Genomic DNA, 24,397 nt, shown 5'->3' with positions numbered 1-24,397 from the left:
GCCATGCCATATGGTAAAATTATCACATGGTGCACGCTCCTGGAGTTCCCTCTGCGAGATCTCAGCTCCTCAGGGAACAGGAACTGGTGTCCCCAGTAAGCCACAGCCAGTCTTCAGAGCAGCTCTCTCTGAGTCTAAGTGTCCCTGGAGCATGGCCAGCTTGTTTCCACAGCAGTGTGGACTGTGGCTGCTCCTGCAGGAGGCACCAAATGCTTCACCCTGAGGCTACAGAAAGCCACAACTCCGGGTGCTGTGGCCACTCCTCAGGGGCAGCTCAGGTTTTCATTGTGTAGTGAAATATCAAGGCTGTTCACAGGATGGAAAAGACTGAGATTTTCTGAGTTTTATTTTCCCAGAGAAACTCAACTGTGAAATCAAGATAAGAAACATAGCAGGCAATTCACTTAGATAAATATAAGAGAGAAAAAGGAGTGAGAATTGGAAAAGAAGAAATGAAGCTGGCATTGTTTGCAGATGACATGATTGTGTACATAAAAAGTCTGAAAGATTTGTTAGTATTAATAAGTGAATTCAGCAAGCTTGCTGAATGCAAGATTAGTAAACAAAAATCAGTTGTATTCCTATGTACCAGTAACAAACAAGTAGAAAATGAAAAATTAAGCTGGGCACCTAGGTGCATGCCTGTAGTTCCAGCTACTCAGGAGGCTGAAGCAAGAGGATCACTTGAGCCCAAAAGTTTGAGGTTACAGTGAGCTATGATTTTGCTACTGCACTCTAGCCCAGGTGACAGAGTGAGAGCCTATCTCAAAAAAAAAAAAAAAAAAAGACCATAAAGTTACAGTTACAGTAAATCAAGTCAGCCTGAAATTAGCACAGAGAAGGACGACTGGACCCTTGAAACAGGAGAGTCTAGTAATAGAAGCTCACAGATACGGTCTCTTGTTTTATGACAAAGAGAGCACTGCTCTGCAGTGGGGAAAGGGAACTGGGTTAACCAGATGTCCATCTGGAAAAAGCTTCATTTTGACCCGTTTGGTAGGCAGAATTACTAAAACGGCCCCGCAGAGATGTCCCTCCCTAATCTCCAAGACCTATGACTATGATGACATATCCCTCTCATAATTATGTTAAGCTGGAGAGGAATGCATGGGTTGCTAGGTAGGAGAGGGTCCCCAGCTGACAGCCAGCAAGGAAACAGGGACCTCAGTCTTAGAACCACAATGAACTGAATTCTGCCAACAACCTGAATAAGTTTAGAAGCTGAATCTTTTCCAAAGCTTCCAGATAAGAGCCAGCCTGGCTGACACCTTGATTTCAACCTCAGACTACCTTGAGGCGAGAACCCAGCTGAGCTCACATCTGACCTACAAAGACTGTAAGCTAACAAACGGTGGTCGTTTTAAGCTGCCAAGTTTGTGGTCATTTGTAAATCAGCAATTGAAAATGAATACAACGCCATCTACAACTTCATACCACATACAAAAATCAAATCCAGGTGGATTATAGATCTTACTGTCAAAAGGGGAACAATAAAGCTTGTAGAAGAGAATAGAACATTTTCTTGATTTAAGGATAGGCAGAGATTTCAGATACATGAAACAAAAACACCTAGCCATAAAGGAAAGCAAATTGTTTAATTCAGTTGGACCACATCAAGTGAAGATATTTTGTTAATCAAAACTACTATTTAGAGTATAAAAAGGCAAGCCAGAGAATGAGCAAATACATTTGCAAATATAAACCTATAAATCTTATATCCAGAGTATATAAAGAACTCCTATAAGTCAATAAAAAAGAACAGACAACTCAATTTCAAAAATAGACAAAAATTCAGACACTTCACAACAGAGGATGTTCAAATGGTGAATAAACATATGAAGTGCGAAATGGTGTTCAATTTCATTTGTCATAAGGGCCATTAAAAGTAAAACCACAATGAGGTACCATTATATGTCCACCAGAATGGCTAAAATGAAAGAGGCTGACTGGTAATTCCAAGTGTTGACAAGATGTTGTATTAGTTTCCTATGGTGCTATAACAAATTACCATGAACTGGGTGGCTTAAAACAACAGAAATTTACTCTCTTACAGTTCTGGAGGCTGGAAATCTGAAATCAAGGTGTTGGCAGTGTTGGTTCCTTTTGGAGGTTCTGAGGAAGCCTCCCTCTGTGCCTCTTCTCTAGCCTCTTGTGATTGCTGGCAATCCCTGGCATTCCTTGACTTGTGGGTGCAGCATTCCAGTCTCTGCCTGTGTTTTCACACACTGTGTTCTTCTCTCTGTGTGTTTCTATGACCTAATTTCCTGTTTTTCAAAGGCCACCAGTCATGTTGGATTTAATTCAGTATGACCTCAACTTAACTTGATTACACCTGCAAAGATCCTATTTCCAAATAAGGTCACATTCACAGGTTCCAAGTGGACATGAATTTTGGGGGGATACCATTCAACCTGCTAGAGATGTAGGGCAGCTAGAATCTGGTATAAGAGTGTGAAGTGGTTCATTCACTTTGGAAAACTGGCAATATGACCCACTAATTCCACTAAAGAGAAACGTTTACGTATGTTGATCAAAAGGCATGTATTAATACAAGAATGTTCCACAGCTGCTTCATTCATAATATCCCCAAACTGGAAACACCTACGTGTCTACTAATACTATATTAGATAAATAAATTGAAGTATACTCATGCAAGTATTCATACAATGGAATATTATGCAACTACAAAAAGGAAAGATCTAGTGCTGCATTCTACAACAAAGTGATCCTTACAAACATAATATTGAGCTGGAGGAGCCAGGCACAGATAAATTCTTACTGTATGATAAGGTTCCAAAACAGACAAAACTCCTGGGGAGACAGAAGGGAGGTAGCAGTTACCTGTGTGGGATATGATGGGAGGGGATGTGAAGTGGGTATCTGGGGTGCTGGTCATATTCTAGATCCTGACCTGGGTGCACATACGTGGGTTCATTCCCTTTGTGCAAATTCGTTGGGCTATATGCTTGTAGTTTATACACTTTTCTGTATGGCTTACACTTTAATGAAAAGTTTCTTTGAAAAATAATAATTAAGAATATAGAGAAATTGGACTCTCACGTACTGCTGGTGGCAAAGTGAAATGGTGCAGCTGCTTTGGAAAACAGTTTGGCAGTTCCTCAACTGGTGAAAAGTGGAGTTACTACAGGACTGAGCAGTTTTCACTCTAGGTATTTACCCAAGAGAACTGAAAACATGTGTACACAAAAACTTGTACGTGGATGTTTGTAGTGGCATTATTCATAACAGCCAAAAAGTAGAGACAACGCAAATGCCCATCAACAGATGGATGGATTAACAAAATGTGCCAATGGGATATTGTTTAGCCTTTTAAAAGAATGAAGTACTGATAACATGCTATAACATGAATGAACCTTGAAAACATTACGCTAAGTGAAAGAAGCAGATAGAAGGCCACCATGTTGTGTGATCCCATTTATAGGACATGTCCGGAATAGGCAATTCCATAGAGACAGAAAGTAGACTAAAGGTTGGCAGGAGCTGCGGGAAGGGAAGAATGGAGAGTAAGTGCTAATGGGTATGGGTTTCTTTCTTTTTGTTGTGGTAAAATATCTGTAACATTAAAAAACTGAAAATAAGTATTGGCAAGGATGTGGAGGAATTAGAACCGCTATGCAGTGCTGGTAGGAATGTAAAGTAGTACAATTTCTGTGAACAAGTTTGTTGGTTCCTCAAAAAGTTCAACATAGAATTACCATATTATGATCCAGCAATTCCACTTCTGGGTATACATCCCAAAGAATTGAAAGCAGGGTCTCAAGCAATACTTGTACCCCAGTGTTCATAGCAGCATTATTCACAATAGCTAAAAGAGAAACAACTCAAATGTTCATCAGCAGATGAATGGATAAACATAATATATACATACAATAGAATATTATTTAGCCTTAAAAAAGAATGACCTTCTAATGTATGCTACAACATGATGAACCTTGAGAACATTATGCTAAATGGAAGAAGCTAAACACAGAAGGATAAATGTCATATGATTCCATTTATACATGGTATCCGGCTAGAGTGCAGTGGCGTCATCATAGCTCAGAGCAACCTCAAACTCCTGGGCTCAGGCGATCCTCCTGTCTCAGCCTCCCGAGTACCTGCGACTATAGGTGCGCACCACCACGCCCAGCTAACTTTTTTCTGGTCTTGAACTCCTGAGGTCAAGTAATCTGCCCTCTTTGACCTCTCAGAGTGCTAGGATTATAGGCGTGAGCCACCGGGCCTGGCACATAGTATTGAGACTAGACAAACTCATAGAGGCAGAAAGTTAGTTACCAGAGGCTGGAGGAGAGGAGAATGAGGAGTTACTGTTTAATGCGTACAGAGTTTCTATTTGAGATGGTGAAAAAGTTCCAGAAATGGATAGTGGTGATAGTTGCACAACATTGTGAATACACTAATGCCACTGAATTGTATACTTAAAATGGTTAAAATGGTAAATTTTATGTCTATTTTACCACAACAAAAAAAAAAGCACTCTATAAGTACTTTTCTTGAGAGGTTTCTGTTAACTAGAGAAAGGGAGATTTCTAGGAGGAAGGGTCTGGACTCTAGGAGCTTTTATCAAAGAGGGACCCTGGGGAGGTTCTTTTTGGGGCTTTTCTATTTAGGTCAGTAGAGGAGGCTTCAGTGACTTCTGTCTCTCAAACAGGAGCAATTTGGCTCTCATACTGAGATTGTAAATGATCTTGCTCCTGAGACATTTGTTCATCCCAATTCTTTGTTTCTTTTTTGTAAGGTTGCAGCTATTTCTAATCTCTACCTTTGTGAATTAGAGGTAGTTTACTCTCTATTATCGTTAAATCAAAGAAGTTGTTTTTTTCCCCTCTGGGCCATTGATCTTTCATAATTTTTTAGCTTGCCTAGTAGCTTAGAATCTCCTTCCCACGTTTTCATTGAGGGGATCATTTGAAAATATTGAAAATATAAGTTCTCCATCTCCTTGTTTCTGGAGGCTACGTAAAGTTTTCTAGTGGATGTACCAATTGAATGAAAAAATACTGAGTATTACCAGAAGAGCTCCTCCTGGTAATGAAGAAGCCCTCGATTCCTGGCCCTGGTGCTCTGTCTGCTGTCCAGCCTGTGTCCCTTCCTGCTGGGTTAAGCCATGTGGGGCTGTCCCCTGTGCGCCTACCTGCTGTTTCTACCTCCTGGCACACCTTTTCCATTGCTTCCAGCTAATATGCACTGAGTATTGAGTAGCCTGCTCAAGTCTCACCGTGTCCACAAGATCCTTCCCTTTCTCCCTTGAGCTCTTGCTGGACTTTGTGTGAACTTGTAGAGAATTTGATGCTTTTAAAAAGGTAACACAAGGAAAACATATATTACTCATAACCCCCTAGAATCATTTCTTCAATGCCTCTTTTGTTCTTGTTGCCTCTTTTTCCACGCTTTTAGGTGTGTATACTTAATTTTTCAACAGAATTGGGATCAATAGTATAAAAAAAATTGGGTCCTGTTTTTTCACTTGACAGCATGTCATAAATAGTATTCCATGTTTTTGAATATTCTTTGAAAACTCCATTTTAAATAATTGCAAAATATCACATTGCCTAGCTGTATTGTAATTTATGTAATACATTTTCTACTTATGGACACTAAGGATAGTGCTGATTTTTTCTCCTCATTTAAATAATGCTATCTTAGACATCCTTAAAAATATTTTTATTTTTATTTTAAAAATGTTTTTCTGTTTACTTCTTTGGGACAGATCTCTCTTGAAAGTATAATTACTGAGTCAAGGGGCATGAGGTTTTATAGATTCCTGATGCTTTATGTCTGATTGCTTTCTAGAAAGATTGAACAATTATAACTGGTTTAAAAAAGAAACCACTTTTCTGGGCCAGGCATGGTGGTTCACGCCTGTAATCCTAGCACTTTGGGAGGTCAAAGCAGGAGAATCACTTGAGGCCAAGAGTTTGAGACCAGCCTTGGCAACATAGTGAGATGCCGTCTCTACAAGAACAAAAAAACAACACTTTTCTAATTTAAAAGCCCATAAAAGGGCATATTTTGTTGTGACCTTCGTCTCTTTAATTATTAGTGAACCTGAACATGTTACTTATGTTTATTACCTAGAATTTGCTCTGTTTTACCTTTTCATTTATATTACTCAGTGTCAAATTGGGGTTTTAGTGGTTTGGTAAGCTCTTTATATATTAAGGATGTTAATCTGTGGCTGACATATTTGTAAATACTTCCCCTAATTTTTCCATTGAATTTTGGCAAGTAATGTATTTGGAAGAACAGAATCATTTTTATATAATACTAATAACTACCATTTATTAAATACTTAACCATGTGCTGGGTATTAAGCAAAACTTTGTGCATGGATTATCTTTTTTTTTTTTTTTTTGAGACAAAGTCTTGCTCTGTTACTCCAGGTAGAGTGCATCATCCTAGCTTACTGCAACCTCAAACTCTTGGGCTCAAGCAATTCTCCTGCCCCAGCCTCCTGCCTCAGCCTCCAGAGTAGCTGGGACTACAGGCACATGCCACCACTCCCAGCTAATTTTTCTATCTTTTGTAGAGATGAGGTGCACACCAACATACCCAGCTAATTTTTCTATTTTTAGTAGAGACAGGGTCTCACTCTCACTCAGGCTAGTCTTGAACTCCTGAGCTCAAGTAATCCTCCTGCCTTGGCCCTCAGAGTGCTAGGATTACAGACGTGAGCCACACTGTGCCCAATGGATTGTCTCATTTAATCTTTGCCATATCCTCAGTGGAATGGAGCATTTCCCCATATTATATATGAGGACACTGAGGTTCAAGATCATATAGTCAGTGTCTTAGTCTGTTTTGTGTTGTTATAACATAATACCACACACTGGGTAATTTATAAAGAAAAGAAATATATTTGGCTCACAGTTCTGGAGGCTGCGAAGTCCAAGAGCGTGGCACTGATGTCTGGCGAGGGCCTTCGTGCTGTGAGAAGGTGGAAGGTCAAGAGAGTGTGACAGCAAGGAAGGGCAAGAGGGAGCCAGACTCATTTTTATCAAGTGGCATTAATCCATTCATGAGAGTGGAACCATCTTGACCTGGTCACCTCTTAACTGTCCTACCTCTTAATACAAGAAGTATTGTATTAAGACATGGAACCTCACAAATGCAATGAAATTTCAATTCGAGTTTTGGAGGGGACATTCAAACCATAGCAGTCAGTAAATAAATGAGCTGGGATATGAATGGACGAACAACTCATATTACATTGCCATGACTTAGAACTTTGAAATATGCTTGCTTTGTCATGAGAAGAGCTTTTAAGCTAGCTAGTTTTATTATATTATGTTTTTAATGTTTGAATAGGCAATGCAGTCATTGAAAGCGTATCAAAAGGAATGCAGTGAAAATCTCCCTCCCACCTCAGTTCCGTTTACCTCCTTCTCACTGCATTCCCACCTCCACTCCAGATACTCACCTTGATGGTATCTTGTGTATGCTCCCACACTTTTCTTATGCAGATGCAAGTGAACATGAATATGTATTTTTTTGTTTTCCTTTCCCTTTATTTTACACAAAAGGTTAAGACCAGTCAGGTTAGGTTATTTGCTTTTGCAAGACTTGGCTATGTCTTTAGCGTAAAGTCTATTACAAAATGAATCTGTGATTGAATTAATTATCTTTCATCTTGGAAAGATTCTTCATGCAGAGAGTTCAATTTGTTTAGATGGTAATTTCATATTGAAATTGATGTGGGGCCAAACTCCAGCACTGCCAAGTCTTATGTAACCAACAGAAGCTGAGCTTTCAGCCAGCTGCCATATGTTGTGAGGAATCAAGCCAGAGGACTGGTGCAGACAGTTCTCAAGAAATAAGTTATCACTCTCAAAGTCTCAGAAATATATACTAACGAGGTTATTATGTGTGGCGTGCTCTTAAGAAAACACCCCTTTTCCCTTCCTTGAGTCATTAGTAAAATACATCCCAAAATAGTTCATTTCAGGAGCTTTCTGGAATGGTTTGGCTTAGTGCTCCTCAAGGGTGAAGCTCTGGTGGACCCCAGAGACTCATGGAAGACAAGGGCTGGGAGAAGTGTTTGTCTTACCACGAAGTAAGACTTACATAGAGGCCGGGTGCAGTGGCTCACGCCTGTAATCCTAGCACTCTGGGAGGCCGAGGCGGGTGGATTGTTTGAGCTCAGGAGTTCGAGACCAGCCTGAGCAAGAGCAAGACCCCGTCTCTACTAAAAATAGAAAGAAATTAGCTGGACAACTAAAAATATATAGAAAAAATGAGCTGGGCATGGTGGCGCATGCCTGTAGTCCCAGCTACTCGGGAGGCTGAGGCAGGAGGATCGCTTAAGCCCAGGAGTTTGAGGTTGCTGTGAGCTAGGCTGATGCCACAGCACTCACTCTAGCCCGGGCAACAGAGTGAGACTCTGTCTCAAAAAAAAAAAAAAAAAAGACTTACATAGAAGGCATGTGCCCCTCTGCAAGCCACTTATCCTGAGCTTGCTGCTTTTGTTTTGCCTTTGTTTCCCCCCAGGTACTGGCGGAGGACACTGGGCATGCAGGTCCGCTATGTTCACCATGAAGACTATCAGTTCTGTTATTCCTTCCGGGGCCGGCCTGGGCACAAACCCTCCATCCTCATGCTTCATGGATTCTCTGCGCACAAGGATATGTGGCTCAGCGTGGTCAAGGTGCAGTTCTAGATTCTTCTCTCTTAGAAGAAAATGATTTCCACTTGGACATGACGTCACCAGCAGTGGCAGAAAGCAAAGGGAACTCAGAACTGTGGTTCAAGCCATTTAAAAACTAATATAGTATATTATTCAAATTCTTTTGTCAGACAAAATTTATCGAGTTGAATATTATTTATAAAATCTGTGCCTTAGAAATCTTTCCACCTTAGGAATATTTCTGAGGGGAGGGTTCTGACACAGCTTCCTCTCAGAGCTGCCGTGACGACCAAGATGCGGCTTCTAAAATGTCATTTGTTCTTTTATACTCCCACTTTCTTCTCTTCCTTCTCCTCCTTCTCCTCTCTCTACTCCTGCTTTTCCCCTTCCCCCTTCTTCTCCCTCTTTTTCTTTTCCTTAGCCATTTATAGAAGCGATCTTGATCTGGCAGCTTTCTAGAATGGCTTTCCCATAACCTTTGTCTTGGTTTGCTTGGTGTGGCCACCTGCTGTGCTTGGTAAGAGTGACCAGCAGGTGAAGGCTGGGCTGGCAGAAGTGTTGGGCGGGAAGCACCCCAGGCTCCCACCTCAGATAAGACCATACCTGAGGGATCCAAGTAGTATCTACACTAGCAGGAAAAGGCTCACACATCCTCTAGCTACTTGTGTTTTTATTTCCAAATTCCTCTACGAGGAGAGTCATCTTCATGCCTTAATGAACACCTCACTTCCTGTCCCCACGTCAGATAAGCACCTTTCCTGTAACTGGGTATTTGTTTGTTGATAATTGATGTTTCTTAGTTTCTTGGTTAAAAGTGGTAAATATCTAAATGGAAGAAGGTGTTTTAGGATGATAGTTATCTCAGGGATTAGACCTTAATGTAAAAAAAAAAAGTTAAAACCAGAATCAGGGTGATCAGACATGGTTCTTGGGGAAGGCATTGCTCCTGTTGGCTCTGGAGCTGGTCAGGGCTCTGGGATAACAGAACCATCCCTTCTGGGTTCTCCGTTGGCAGCCCGATGGAGAAGGAGGTAGCACCTGTCAGCTGGTGTCAAGAAAGAGCAAGAGACTTAAGGCTGCTGCCCTGACTTTTGTCCTTTCTTTCCAGTCATCTTCTGAGCCCCCTTCCATCTGTGTATTAGTCTTTGGGGGCCTCTGCTCCTGATGGGGCAACTGGCAATACTTGTTCACATTAGTAGGGTAAAACATTGCGTGGTCTAGACCCATACATCCCCAGGTATCCCATCCAGGTCACTTGGTAAGTGGGGACAACCTCCCCAGGAAGGTAGGCAGACACATTTTACATACCACATACTGACTGTCTGGATCTATGTGTCCTCAGTTCCTTCCAAAGAACCTACACTTGGTCTGCGTGGACATGCCAGGACATGAGGGCACCACTCGCTCCTCCCTAGATGACCTGTCCATAGATGGGCAAGTCAAGAGGATACACCAGGTAAGCAGGAGGCTCCACCAAAGATTGTGCAGACTGGGTCTTGGCCACCCACCATTTCATGCCCAACTCAAGAGCAGGCAAGAGCGTTCCATGCTGACTCATGGCCAGTCTCCAGTGCATTCTGTCTACAAGTAATTGCAAACAAAATGGCAGCACAGTGATATCCTTGGCCAGCCATGGAAAGCCAGGGCTTATTACAGACTGCTCTCCTCTAGGCCTATTGCAGTTGTTTGTGAAGAAATATAATCTGGGGATTTTCTCAACTCTGTGAAAAGGAGTTTAATATTCCTTAAAACCAGTTGCCTCTCTGGGGATCTATTTTCCTGCTTACCAGCTGCATGATAATGGTAGTAGCCCCTCTGTCCAGTTGGGGAAGGTGCTTTTTGTGTTTTATCCTATTTTAACATCTGTCTCTGGCCCCCTCTGGCCGGGCTTTCAAGGTTATAGGAGTGCACAAGTCATTTTAGAATTTAGTAGCCCATAAGTTTCAGGTTGACATTATTTTCCCCAGGTGAGGATATTTATTTAATATCTGCTTCCCGCATTAAATTATGTATTTTAATGGGGTCAAAAACCTATCTCTTTGGCTCTTTGCTGTATCTTCAGCAACTAATCCTAGTTCCTTATACATAATAGATAGTCAATAAATATCTTTTAGATGGATAGATAGGTGGGGTGGATGATTGGCTGTATAGATGGGTGGACAGTTGAATAGACAGATTGTTGGGTGGATAGTTATATGAATTGATGGTTGGATGGATGAAAAGGGCTTTAAATTAGGGCAGGAGTCATCGACCTACCACACCTGGGCTATATTTGGCCTGCCACCTATTCTTGTAAACTAATTTTTATTGGAACACAGCCATACTCATTCATCTATGTGATGTCTTTGGCTACTTTTGCACTACAACAGCAGAGTTGACTAGGTGCAGCATAGATTTACTCTCTGGACCTTTATAGAAAATATTTACTGTACTTATATTTACTCTTTGGACCTTTATAGAAAAGTTAGCTGACTCATTAATTAGAGGAATGCTTGTTGGTTTTGTACTTACAAATGAACCCTCAATCACTTACGCCAGGTAAAGAGAAGTACATGCACCCCATGGGGCTCATCTTGGTAGTGGATCCAGTAGAGTTTCAGACCCTGTTTTATGAATATCCACTTTCGGTTGTCTACAGGAAATACGGGGGCGGGCGGTGGTTCTACTCGGTAATCACCGTTGTCATTGTCTACAGCTGTATAACCAAGCCTCCTTCTCGTTTCCCCTCCTAGTTTGTAGAATGCCTCAAGCTGAACAAAAAACCCTTCCACCTGGTGGGCACCTCCATGGGTGGCCACGTAGCAGGGGTGTACGCTGCTCACTACCCATCGGACGTCTCCAGCCTGTGTCTCGTGTGCCCCGCTGGTGAGTTCTGAGGTTAAAGCGTCACTCGGCAGGGATGAATCGCCGAAGCAACAAGTGGCCACTGTCTGCCGTGGATGTTTTTTAGAATCATCTTTTTGATATGTACTTTAGAGATCTGTGGTGTTGACTGATAACTCTAACCACACAATAGTAGTATAATTATAATCACAACCGGATGGACTCTGAAAATATAGAGCCAGGGCCAGACATGGTGACGTGTGCCTGTGGTCTTAGGTACCTGGGAGGCTGAGGTGGGAGGATACTTGAGTTTGAGATCAGCCTGAGCAACATAGCAAGACCCTGTCTCTAAAAGAAAGAAAAAAAAGGATTTTTAAAATTTTTCGGCCAGGTGCGGTGGCTCACACTTGTAACCTAGCATTCTGATAGGCTGAGGGGGGAGGATTGCCTGAGCTCAGGAGTTCAAGACCACCCTGAAAAAGAGCGAGACCCCAAGACCCCATCTCTACTAAAAATGGAAAAATTAGCTGGTCATGGTGGTGTGCACGTGTTGTCCCAGGTGCTTGGGAGGCAGAGGCAAGAGGATTGCTTGAGCCCAGGAGTTTGAGGTTGCATTGCAGGGAGCTATGATGACACCATTGCACTCTACCCAGGGTGACAGAGTGAGACTCTGTCTCATTAAAAAACTTAAAAAAGAAAATATAGAGCTAGCCTTGTTCCACCAAAAATATGAGGTAGTTAATTATTAATAAAATGTTTATAGTGCTTTGCAGCACATGAATACTTTGAAATATAATGTTAATATTAACCTCCAACATTTATTGAGCTCTTACAAGCTAAGTTCTTTATATGGATTTAATTTTTGCAAAAAACCTATGAGGTGAAGGTACTATTATTATACCCCTCCCCTTTTTTGCTGAAAACTCAGATCTTTATTCATTACAATAAGATCTTTAAAAAAAAATTGACAACCTTTATTCTTGTATGTGTACAAGTCAACATGAGCTGTAACATGTCTCGAGAGATTACCTCCTGAAGTTGGAGTTTTTAAATTCATTTTTCTTCCATAAGTCTTCAAACTTAGATTTATAATATGTAATAGATAAAATCTTACTTTTTCTCTTTTTAATTCTCTCTCTCCCTCTCCCTCTCTCTTTGGTACTTTGCTGGAGTATTATTTACACATAGTAAATTGCTCAAATTTTAAATGTGCGTCTTGATGACTGTTTACATATGTAACTACCATCCAGACCAAGATATTATGCCCATTTTCTAGGTAGGAACATTGAGGCACAAAGAAATTACATTAGTGCCAGAGCCAGGAGAGGAATAGATTCCAGTCTGTCAGACTCCAAAACCCAAGCTTGTGGCTTTTTTGGAAATCCTTTCCTATTTATTTACTACCTCCTTTATATGACTCACATCCACTGCCTCCTTTATGTGATTCAACTAGAACCTAGCCATGAACTGAAACTTAGTTAAACTGACTTTTAAAATCCTTCTGCCACTCTGAAAGTTCATAGTTTTCAGATCATTAAGGACATTGAAGTTGAAGACAAGCCCACAAAAGGTTTTCTCTTCTCCTTTTTCCAAACACCACATCTGAAATCATTTTATCTTTTAATAATACAGTTTGAGAACTAAAGGAACAGCCCCTATGGAAAGTTATTAGATTTCAAATTACATATGAGAAGTCAAATCTAACTGGCTTTAAAAAAGTGTAGGCTCATTTGGTCAGAGAATTTTACACCTAGTTTCAAGTGGAAATTTAAGATTAAGTTTGTTTGTATGTGAAAATGAAAAAGTAGAAATAAATTCAGGATTATGTCCTACCTAAATTTTTAAATAAACTTTCTTAAAGTTTTTAAATAATTTTAAATTTACAGAAAAGTTGCAGATAAGTACAGAGTCCCACGTACCCTTTATCCAGTTTCCCTCATTGTTAACAGCTCACTTTGCTACAGTAAGTTTGTCTTAACTAAGAAACCAACATTGGTATCTTACTATTAACAAAGCTCCAGGCTTCATTTGGATTTCTTTTAGGTTTTCCACTAATGTCCTTTTTCTGTTGCAGGATCCAATCCAAGATACCACATGACATTTAGCCAAGGATTATTTTTAAAAAGAGATGAAATAAGTAGTGTAATCTGCTCCATGGCATTGTGAAATCCACATACAATACCCATGCTAGATTTAAAGGGGTCTCTGGGTATAGATTTTTAGCATATGGATTTCTGCAGCATGGTCAATAGCATTGATGCTACTGCCTTTCTTTCTAATATCTAGCTCTTTGGCTAAGTTAACCAACCAGAAATTTGCTCCGTATTGGAAGGGAAAATGAGTTTTGCCCTCCTATATTGTAGGTCCGCTTCTGTGGATTCTTAAGTCAAGCTCCAGGGTGATAGGAAATCATGCACAGTCTCAAAGAGAATCGGCCTCAGCGATCCCCTAGTGTTCTCTTGGAGGAAGAGGGACGGTGTCGAGGGACAGCCCAGGAGAAGGCTCACTGTCTTCCTGTGTTTTGTGCATTGACCCCAAGTAAGAGAGTACTGAGGGGGTCCAGGCCAAGGGCAGGAGAAGTCAGTCACTCCAGCCCTGTGTTTTCATCCCATTGTATATTCCCTCACATCTCCTATCCACAACGCAGATGTGCTCAGCCTAGCTGTCTTCTAGACTAATGCTTCTTAAGCTCTGTCGTACATATGAATCCCCTGGCAACTGGGGAAAACGCAAATTCTGATTCAAGAGGCTTAGGCACGGGCTGAGCGTCTGCGTTTCTTGCGGGCTTCCGATGCTCCCCGTCCATGGACCACGGTGTGAGTAACCAGTCCCTGAAATATCTTCAAGCATTTCTTCCTGTGTTTCTCAGAGTGTGGTTTTGACTTTGAGTAAAGATGGTAGTACCAGTTAAAAAGAAATCTACTCATGAAAGAAACCTGAAAGATATCAGCTCTGAGCTGCTGTTGGAAGTTCCCTCCATAAAATCGGGGTTGATAAGAAGGTAGATGTGTTGTCAAGCCATTTCCATTTGAATCCTACAGGCCTGCAGTACTCTTCTGATAATCAGTTTGTGCAGCGGCTCAAAGAACTGCAGGACTCTGCTGCTGTAGAGAAGATTCCCTTGATCCCGTCCACCCCAGAAGAGATGAGTGAAATGCTCCAGCTCTGCTCGTATGTTCGCTTCAAGGTGCCCCAGCAGGTAACGTGATCTCAGCAGCGACACACCTGCCCTCCCCCAAGGCTCAGGGAGCGAGCACCAGCTTCCCTCATGCATCCTTCCTTCGCCTGCTCATTGACTCCTCCTCTTCCTCTTCCATGCATTCATTCTACAGGTATCTCTACAGGGCCTGGGACATGTCGGGCACTGTGCTAGGCACAGTGGTGAATAAGTAAGATAGGGAAGGTCCCTGGGCGGACACAGTCCAGTGGGGGAGGCGGACCTAATAGACCTTGTTCTGCGTTTGGCTAATACTGAATGATGACGTGATACTATGTTCATCCTGATTGTGTCTTAAGCCAAGCACAGAATTTTCAAGATAAAACAGCTATCAGGCCATCATCTCAGGTGTACTCCACATGGTGTAGGGGACCTCTGGCTTCATGGTATTACCCAGGTTCCTTCCTAATTTAAAAAAAAAAAAGCGTCTTAGGAGCCTAACTCCCAATTAGATCATATACAACATCATGGTAATCAGAGGACCAGGCCCTAAAAACCTTGACAATGCAATAAGTTGCTGGACTTTATTCCGCTTCACTGACCCCCAGCTGTGAGAGGCTGAGGAAATGAGCCTGCCCAGCCTTCTAACTTTGGGTTTTCTGTCCCTAGATCCTGCAAGGCCTGGTCGATGTCCGCATCCCCCACAACAACTTCTACCGAAAGTGTAAGTAGCCCTGGAGCTTGTCACAAGTGAAGCGTTAAGACTGGCTGGCTTTTCATTCTTAAATCTCTGACACTTTGAGTGTTTTCTTGGGCCCCCAAAGAGAGAAAGTGGTAGCCTGGACTCGGTGCCTGTCCCTGGACTCTATACGGTGGTGCCCACGCTCACTTTGTTTTCCTTTTCTGGCAAGTGTTTTTGGAAATCGTCAATGAGAAGTCCAGATACTCTCTGCATCAGAACATGGACAAGATCAAGGTCCCGACGCAGATCATCTGGGGAAAACAAGACCAGGTAGGCAGCACGTCCCTGCAGCTCTCTGCCAGTCCGCCACAGCCTTTGAGAAAAAAACGTCCTCGGGGAAGAGCCCAAGGGCGTTCACGAAGGGAGACTCCCGGCTGTGTGGGTGCCAGTGTCTACGGGGAACATAGTTCTGTGAGCTGAGAGTGACATTTGGTCTATTCAAACGAAAGGCAATTTAAAATCATTTTTTAAATTTATTTTTACCAAAGCCATATAGTCACATGGTATAAAAAACTTCAGAGAGTACCAAAAAGTTTATAATGGAAACTTGGCCTCTTTCACATCCCAAATCCCAACTCCCATTTCCTTGAAGCATCTCTTACTGTTTTCTGTTTCTTAAATATTTTAAGCCAGAGTTTGGCAAATGTTTTCTGTAAACAGTCAGAAGGTTAATATTTTCAGCTTTGGGATCCAGTCTCTGTCACAGCTACTCAGCTCTGACCTTGTAGTGCAAAAGCAGCCACAGACAGTATGTAAACAAATGGCATGGCTGTGTTCCAGTGAACCTTTGTTTACAAAAACAAATAACGAGTCATTGTTTGCCTGTTCCTAAGCATACATATGCTGTGTATATATACCTACATAAGCTTTTTTTTTTGAGACAGAGTCTCTGTTGCCCGGGCTAGAGTGCCGTGGCGTCAGCCTAGCTCACAGCAACCTCAAACTCCTGGGCTCAAGCGATCCTCCTGCCTCAGCCTCTCGAGTAGCTGGGACTACAGGCATGCGCCACCAAGCCAGGCTAATTTATATGTATATATATTTTTAGCTGTCCATATGATTTCTTTCTATTTTTAGTAGAGACGGGGGGGGGGTCTCACTCTTGCTCAGGCTGGTCTCGAACTCCTGAGCTCAAATAATCCGCCCGCCTCAGCCTCCCAGAGTGCTAGGATTACAGGCGTGCGCCACCGCACCTGGCCCCAATTTCATCATTTGTTTCAGTAGTGTCCTAGGTAGCATCGTCCTCTCCTCCTGCCATGCTGCTGACTCAGGGTCCAGTTCAAGATCACATACTAGAAGATGTCATGTGTCTTTAGTCTCCTAGGATTCCTCTGTCTGCCTTAGTCATTCATGACATTGAGGTATTTGAAGAGTACAGGTCAGTTATTTTTTATCAAATGCTCTTCAACTTGAGTTTGCTGCCTCCTCGTGATGCAATTCAGGTGCTATATTCCTGGCCAGAATATCTCATAAGTGATTAGGCGTCACATTTTCAGATGCACAATGTCCGTCTGCCCTTCACTGGTGATGTTAATTGTGATCCCTTGGTGAGGGTGTTGTCCGTTCCTTACTTGTGGAGTTACTGTTATAGTAAGCAGTCTGCAGAGAGATACTTTGAGACCACTCAGTTATCCTGCTTCTCATCAAACATCCCCTTCTAGAATTTTCCACCTATGATGATTCTTGCCTGAAACAATCTTTTACTTTGTTCTTTTTTAGAGCTGTATTCCATTATATGGTTCTGCCACAATTTATTTAATTAGTGCCCTACTGACGGTTATTTAGGTCTCTTCCAGGAATTTGCTAAACAGTACCTCAGTACACATGATGCACGTATGTTTGTGGAGTGTGTGAGCGTATCTAAAGGGCAGATTCTTAGCTGTTGAATCAATGGGTCAAAGGGCACGTGCACTTAAAATTTAATAGGCTTTGTCAGGTGGCCCTGTATTAGTTTGTTAGGGCTGCCGTAACAAAGTACCACAAACCGGGTGTTAGAAACAACTGAGATTTATTGTCTCACGGTTCTGGAGGCTGGAAGTCTGAGATCAAGGTGTGGGGAGGGCTGGTTCCTTCTGAGGCTGTAGGAGAATCTGTTCCGGGCCTCTCCCCTGGTTTCTGCTGGTTTTCTGGCAATCTTTGGTGCTCCTTGGCTTATAGATGCCGCACTCTGATCTCTGCCTTCATCTTTACCTGGTACTCTCCCTGGGTGTCTGTCTCTGTGTCTAAATCCCCCTTTTTATAAGGATGCCAGTCATATTGGATTAGGGGCCCACCTTGCTCCAGTGTGACCTCATCTTAACTAATTACACCTGCAGTGTTCCTATTTCCAAATAAGGCCACATTCCGCCATACTGGGGGTTAGGGCTTCAACACACAGGTTTCGGGGGACACAATTCAACAGGCCTTCCAAAGACATACTGACTTATAACCCCAAAAGCTCCTTTTTTGTTTGTAACTGTGTTCTAGAAATCATATCTTGCTGAGGTTTATGAACTTCTTAATGAAATTCTTCATAAACTTTAAAGCAAAAGGAGGCACTGAAAATGGAGCCTTTATAAGGCTCAGTAGATAAACAGAATGACGGTGTCTGTTAAAGGGTGTCCAGGGTGGGTGAGGGATTGGAAAAAAAAAAAAGAAAAGCTTTCCCCACTGGGACAGGTCCTCTGAGGACCCTACGGTGAAAGCCACCATTGTGCGTCTTGCCAGGGCTGCCAAAAGCAAAGGCGGGAAGTCAGGCTGTGGGCACAGAGGCCCACAGGTGAGTGGATGGTCCAGGCAGGAGCGACTGGGGCAGAGAAGCCGGCGTGTACCCAGGGCACGTGGGGAGGTAGGGGTGATGGTGTCTCAGACCAGCCGGGCATGGCCGAGCGTACGTGGTACAGAAACGTGGACATGGACAGGAGGGGTCTCATGGGCTCCCTTCTGCAGCAGCCAGAGACTATTAATAAAAGAAGCTTGTGTGTGCCTGAGTTCCAGGCTAAGCCAGAGGGAGTCACTTGATCAAAAACCGCAGCCAGAACAATGAAGGCCTTTCACCATTCTGAAATCCCCGGAAGCGACTGGGGCCCTCGGGGACTAACAGGCAGAGGCCACATCCTGTGCTTCCCTGAGGACAGTGCGGAGTGCGAGCATTGCCACAGAGTCTGCAAGTCCGAGTTCCAGCCCTGGCTTTGCCGTTCAGTAGCCTGTGGCCTTGAGCAATCACTCAGCCCCTCTAAATCAAGGGTTTCTCTTCTACTCTGGGGGTTATTGTGAGGCTCATGTGAGATAATATATGTGAAATTGATCTTCTTCCAGTTATCAAAAAAATAGATGATTAGATTATCTGGTATTACATTACTTTGCACATGTCTTTTGCCTCTGAAGCTGGCCTCAGCCTATGGTCCAGAATTTTCTTCCAGACTCTGAAGTCCATTTTGTTCCAGGAAAAGAACACAATATTCTATGGGGTACTATAAATATGATCAGATCCTTTTTCTGTTTTGTGAACTATCCCTGGGGCAGAGGCCAAGTAGCAGAAGCCTTTATTTCATCGCCTCTTGCTTCCTAAGCTCTCTGGCTCTTTTTCTGCTTTGTCATCCACATTTGGTATTACAGTACCCACCTCTGCCAGGCTGAATTCAGCCTCCTCCTTCTTTCAACCCCTGTAGGCAGGCTGCTATACTGCATGGCCGCAAGCGGAGCCCTATGCATTGTTATCTACGTGATATCCCCTGGCTTTGGGCAGTATACAACCTGCACAACTGAACCTGGCAACCCTTCCTGAGAGGGTTTCTGCATATCAGTTCATGCATCTCTCTTCTATGTTCAGTCCAACAGAGTGGGAGGGCCTTGTGGAGCTAGATAAGGTCTATTACTCTTTATGTCCCTTCTTCTTGCCAGCACAGTGCCTGGTATGCAGGAGACCCATAGTACACAGTGAGTGAGCAAGCAACTAAGAAAGTGAATGAACAAACCAACCAGTGAAAGGACAAACCCAACTGATGCCTACTCATTTAAGTCCGTTAACAGGTATTTACTGAGCACCTGTATGTGCCTGATGGTGTATTAGGCCCTAAGGATACAGTAGGCAGCAAGACATCCAGGATCCCTTCCCTCCAGCACCTTATGATCTACCTACCACTGCAGTGCACCGCAGGGCTGGGACTAGGGGAAGGCGGGAGAGATGTATCATGCAAGTGCAGGGTTGGATCCTATTTGTGTTTATAATTTTGATATTTTGTGCCTTGTGCATCTTTTTGCCTTAATGTTTATTTTTTAAAAATACTGCATTGAAATATTTTTCATCTTGATTGCTGAGTTTTTTGGTGCCCACTTAAATTCTGTGCCCCAGGTAACTGTCTCACTTGCCTCACCCTCATCCTGGCCCTTGCCTGAAATGGGATGCAGGAAAAGTTTTTGACCATTTATATGAATATCCTGTCCAAGAAATAGCTGATGTGGTTCCCACAGACACACATGTCTCATCAGGGCGCATTGAGCGGTTTCACACGCCTCTACCCGGGGGACCACGGGGAATGCCGGATTTGCAGTGCTGACCAGCACAACAGTGCCAAAGCTAGAAGCTCACGTGGGTATTTTTGCCTATGAGCTATGGTTTCTGATCTCTCTGCAGGATATGCACTCAGCTGGGAGTTTCTACTTTATCATGCTTTTTCCACCTGTTGACGCCATCTGCGTTTCCCCTGGGAGCGTTTCCCCAGTAGCTGGGCTTTCTTCCTGCTCAGACAGTTGCCATAGCAGCCTTGCCTGGGAATGAGTGACAGGCAGAGGTTTCCGATTCCTCAGCTGGGTGCTCCCCTCTTGCTAAGCTCCCCGTTTGCGGTTCCCTTTCCTGGCCCAGGCGTGCCCTGCAGTGCTCCGTTCCTTGGCTGAGACGTTCTGCTCACCCAGCTTCCGAGTGGGCGAAAAATCTTGGATTTAATGATCTGCGTTGACGAGAATAAAGGTGCTTGAGTGTATTAGGGTTTTTGCTTTTGCCATTAAGGATGGAGAGAGGCCCTCTCATCTGGGATGAGTTGAAGGTGAAGGTGAATAAGAGAAGGGGAGTGGGTGCAAATCCACCCCTGAGGGAGAATGTTGGGAAAAGATGAAGCTGGATTAGCATTAGAGCCAGTGATCCAGATGAAAATGAAAGTAAACGAGTCGTTTGAAAAGTAGTAGCCCTGGAAAAGTGCTAGCTTTCATTTAAAACTATTCCTTGCTATATCCAGCCTGAGCAAGAGCGAGACCCCGTCTCTACTAAAAATAGAAAGAAATTATCTGGCCAACTAAAATATATATAGAAAAAATTAGCCGGGCATGGTGGCGCATGCCTGTAGTTCCAGCTACTCGGGAGGCTGAGGCAATAGGATTGCTTAAGCCCAGGAGTTTGAGGTTGCTGTGAGCTAGGCTGACGCCACGGCACTCACTCTAGCCCGGGCAACAAAGCGAGACTGTGTCTCAAAAAAAAAAAAAAAAACAACTATTCCTTGCTATCCACAAACTTCAGGGCCAGGTCACACAGCTCTGGGGATCCCCAAAGGACCTTATCTCCCCCCAGGTTGTGATAATTAGTGTTTACCTTTCGCATCTTCTTCACGTGCCCTTCCCACAGTGTGGGCTGCCCTACTGCAGCCGCAGGGCCAGCTCTCTCCTAAACACAGCCCATGCTCCCTGCGTCCCCACGTGGCTGGGGTAGCAGCCCCTCCTCGCTGCTCCTTCTCTCCACCTGCCGCTCCCCACTGCCTACGTGCTGTGTCTCAGCCAGCGAGCTCCATGCTGTCCCCTGCACTGCCATGACCTCCCGACTCAGGCTGTTCCCTCTTCCATGAATACTCCTCCCTGTCCCCTCTCTGCTCTCCCAGGACTCAGGAGCGATGTCCTCCTTCCCCCCTGTGCTCTCTCAGCTCCCAGGGTCCTCCCCCAGGAGAGCCCTTGTCACACTGTGTTGCATTTGTCTCTTGGCCTATCTGGCTTTGCCCCCAGACCATAACCTCCTCAAGGGCAGGGAACAGTGTAGCCAGTGGAGAGCCACAAGCCCCAACACCAATGTGACTTGGTCCTAAAATTCACCATCCCCCCACCCACTCCACCCCCGCCCCATCCTTAGTGGGAGTTCTGTCCACAGAGTGCGCACGTCCGTGTCTGAATCTTTGTGTATCATCTAGCTCCCTCTCTTGCCCGGCAGGTGCTCGACGTGTCTGGGGCGGACATGTTGGCCAAGTCAATTGCTAACTGCCAGGTGGAGCTTCTGGAAAACTGTGGGCACTCAGTGGTGATGGAGAGACCCAGGAAGACAGCCAAGCTCATGGTCGACTTTTTTGCTTCTGTGCACAACACAGACAACAATAAGAAGCTGGACTGAGGTGCCGACTGCAGCCTGCATTCCACTCGCGGCATCTGCTCCCATCCCCGAATCCGACGCGGCCACCACTCTCAGGGATCCTGCCCCAAATGCGGTCGGAGTGCCAGTGTCCCTGAGGAAGCCAGTCCCCTCTCCCTGGTATCCACAGTTCCACAGAGCTTCGGGGGCCAGGAGAAAATCTCCAAGATCTTTTTCACAAAACGGAAACTCACATGGAACAAAATAAGAAAACTCAGCCACGAAATCTACTGAGAAGTCTTCAAGTTCATGTCTTTGCAAGCTTGTGCAAAACAGCCACCTTGGACCATAATCACGGAGGACGTTTTCTTTAAGACATTCCGCATAGACTGAGACTGGATATTTTTGTTGCTTCAGATCTATTCCCTTGCATGGCCAGTGGCTTTTATAGAGGCATTAGTCCCCATTCACTGAACCCTGTTGTGTAGGTCTAATTTAAGTTTTACATGGAGACCCCTGTGTGAACATAGCCCGTCAGCTGCAAGACCAGGGAGGGAAACGGAAAGCTGTAGGATACGTACCCACATGGAGGGGCATCGTCCTGCCTGGCCAGCTCTGGGAACTGCAGGAACAGCAGAGCTCACAGGTGGGTGGTTTGTTGGGCACCCACAAGTCGGGTATGTCGTGAGTGAACTCAGAACTGTCACAGAATGAAGAACAACACCTGGCAGGGTGGGTTTCCTAGGAATAATTTATTATTTTTTAAAAATAGGACTAATAAAGCAATAACGTTCTAGACATATATCTAAATAATCAGACTCAGGTTCCACACACAAGCAACACCCTGTGGGCCTCTTTTCTATTCTGCTGTGCTACCGAAACCCCTGGACATAAAATACCCGTTTGTTAATGAATTCCGTGAATTCTGTGAACAGTAATTGAAAATAAGTCTAAACAGCTGTAAAAATGACCACAATGACATGAAATAAATTTAATAAGTCTAGATCAGCAACATGCAGGTGGTTTCTATTTCTGAGCTCCTAATTAACGGCAATGTTGGCAGATTTTCTCTTAACTTTAAAATGTGTTTTTTAAAGTAAGGCTTGTTCTGGAGGCTTTGGAAGTCTTTGCACAGATGATTTATTAGTTTCATTTTAAGAAATCACGTTTGTAGTTTTTATTCAATTGAAATTGTATATCAGAAACAAAAGGCAAGAGTCATCAAACTGTCCCTTTTGATTCTCTTCTGTTGCATTTAGGAGCCCACATTCCTCAGGAGCTTTATTCTTTCAGATCTTTTTGCAGAGAGTCTATGGCCAAGCAGTTCTGGGAATAAAGTGAGATAAACTTTATAGTTTAAGCTGGAATTCAGGACTTGGTTTGAATGTTTTTAATATGTCAGAGAAGAATGGAATGTAGATCTTCAAAATAAGAAGATATGAAAATGTGACATCAAACTTGTGGGATGCATCGAAAGCAGTACTCAGAAAGAAATGTATGGGCCAAATACATTTGTTGGATAAGAAGAAAGGCTGAAAATTAATAAATTAAGCTTCTATCTCAAGAAGCTAAAAAAGGAGTAGTAAATCAAAGCCAGAGAAAAGTAAAGTAATACAAATGAACACAAAATCAATGAAATAGAAAAGAAAGTAGATACTAGACATTTTACTTGTTCTAATTTCCTCTGTTTACCAAGAATTCTGAGCTTAGCGGGAGTGGGGGTGGGGGGTCAGTCTTGGTGGGTCTGGGTGGTGAGAGATGGTTTCCCTGGGATCGCTGAAAAAGGCCAGGCCTGGGACAGGTACCTCAGATCAGAAACCCTTCTCGACACAGGAGTTCGTATGCTCTGGGTTGCATACCAGCTAAGGATCACATCGGAAGGAGCTCCTGCACTGTACCCATGGTGGGGTCATTTAGGCAGGGTATGTGCTGCCTAATTTAAGTTTTAGATGGAGACCCCTGTGTGAATGTAGCCCGTCAGCTGCAAGACCAGGGAGGAAAATGGAAAGCTGTAGGATACATACAGGTGTGGAGGGGCATTGTCCCGCCTGGCCAGCCCTTGGAATGTGCTGTCCCTCCCAGCCCAGAAGGACAGTGGGCAGGTTCTGCAGCAGGTCACAGCTCCCACCTCCTCTGCTGTCACCAGAGAGCACTGACTAGATGTCGTGAACAGAGAACAGGAAAGTCATTTTTGAAGAACCTATAAAGTGGGTTTTCAGGTTCTCCCTTGGCCCAGCAATTCTGACCCCAGTGTGATAGGAAAACTCTTGCATCCCACTTCCTGCCTTTGGGATTATAACAGGCCTGCTGGTTCTTGCCAGCTCCATGTGGCCCTGTGGTGTGTGCCTTTGGTGACAGTCCAAAGAAGAAAGGGGCCATTCATCACAGCACTCCCTGCAAGACTACCAGAAACTTCTGACATCACAGCGGAAAGCCCCAGGAATCAGCTGGGTTCTTGATCCTACTGCCTGGAGGTGGCAGCTTCAGGCTGCTGTGGATGGACCCTCCTGGTCAAGTGGTGAAGAGGCTGAGGGACAAGCAGTGGTTTGAACTCGGTTTGTAATCAGTCTGGGCTCCTTGTCCAGGACAGAGGTGACACCATGAGTGGATGTAACAAATGCATCAGCGTGACAGTACTGTCTGTGTGTGCAAGTCTGTACCTTCCATTTGAGCCCTGCTGAGTATTCCCCATCCCAGAGAACCTGACTTGTTGCTTTGCCCAGAGGAAGT

At 43.8% G+C, this 24,397-nt stretch overlaps 1 protein-coding gene across 9 annotated transcripts in view; it reads left to right on the top strand.

Moving 5' to 3' along the window:
• ABHD6 (abhydrolase domain containing 6, acylglycerol lipase) overlaps positions 1–22,679 on the top strand; it is a 43,559-nt gene extending 20,880 nt beyond the window's left edge. For all 9 annotated transcript variants that reach the window (XM_045529917.1, XM_045529923.1, XM_045529925.1 and 6 more), the window contains 7 exons: positions 8,509–8,665; positions 9,987–10,100; positions 11,377–11,509; positions 14,509–14,666; positions 15,294–15,348; positions 15,536–15,636; positions 21,533–22,679. In XM_045529917.1, the coding sequence (XP_045385873.1) occupies positions 8,509–8,665; positions 9,987–10,100; positions 11,377–11,509; positions 14,509–14,666; positions 15,294–15,348; positions 15,536–15,636; positions 21,533–21,709 (895 nt within the window). In that variant the 3' untranslated portion in view covers positions 21,710–22,679. The remainder of the gene's footprint in view (positions 1–8,508; positions 8,666–9,986; positions 10,101–11,376; positions 11,510–14,508; positions 14,667–15,293; positions 15,349–15,535; positions 15,637–21,532) is intronic.
• Positions 22,680–24,397: the final 1,718 nt, after the last annotated feature.

This window comes from Lemur catta, chromosome 18 (genome assembly GCF_020740605.2).
Source record: "Lemur catta isolate mLemCat1 chromosome 18, mLemCat1.pri, whole genome shotgun sequence".
Lineage (NCBI taxonomy): Eukaryota > Metazoa > Chordata > Mammalia > Primates > Lemuridae > Lemur > Lemur catta.
The sequence above is the reverse complement of the archived record's forward strand: the minus strand, read 5'-3'. Positions and strand labels throughout refer to the sequence as shown.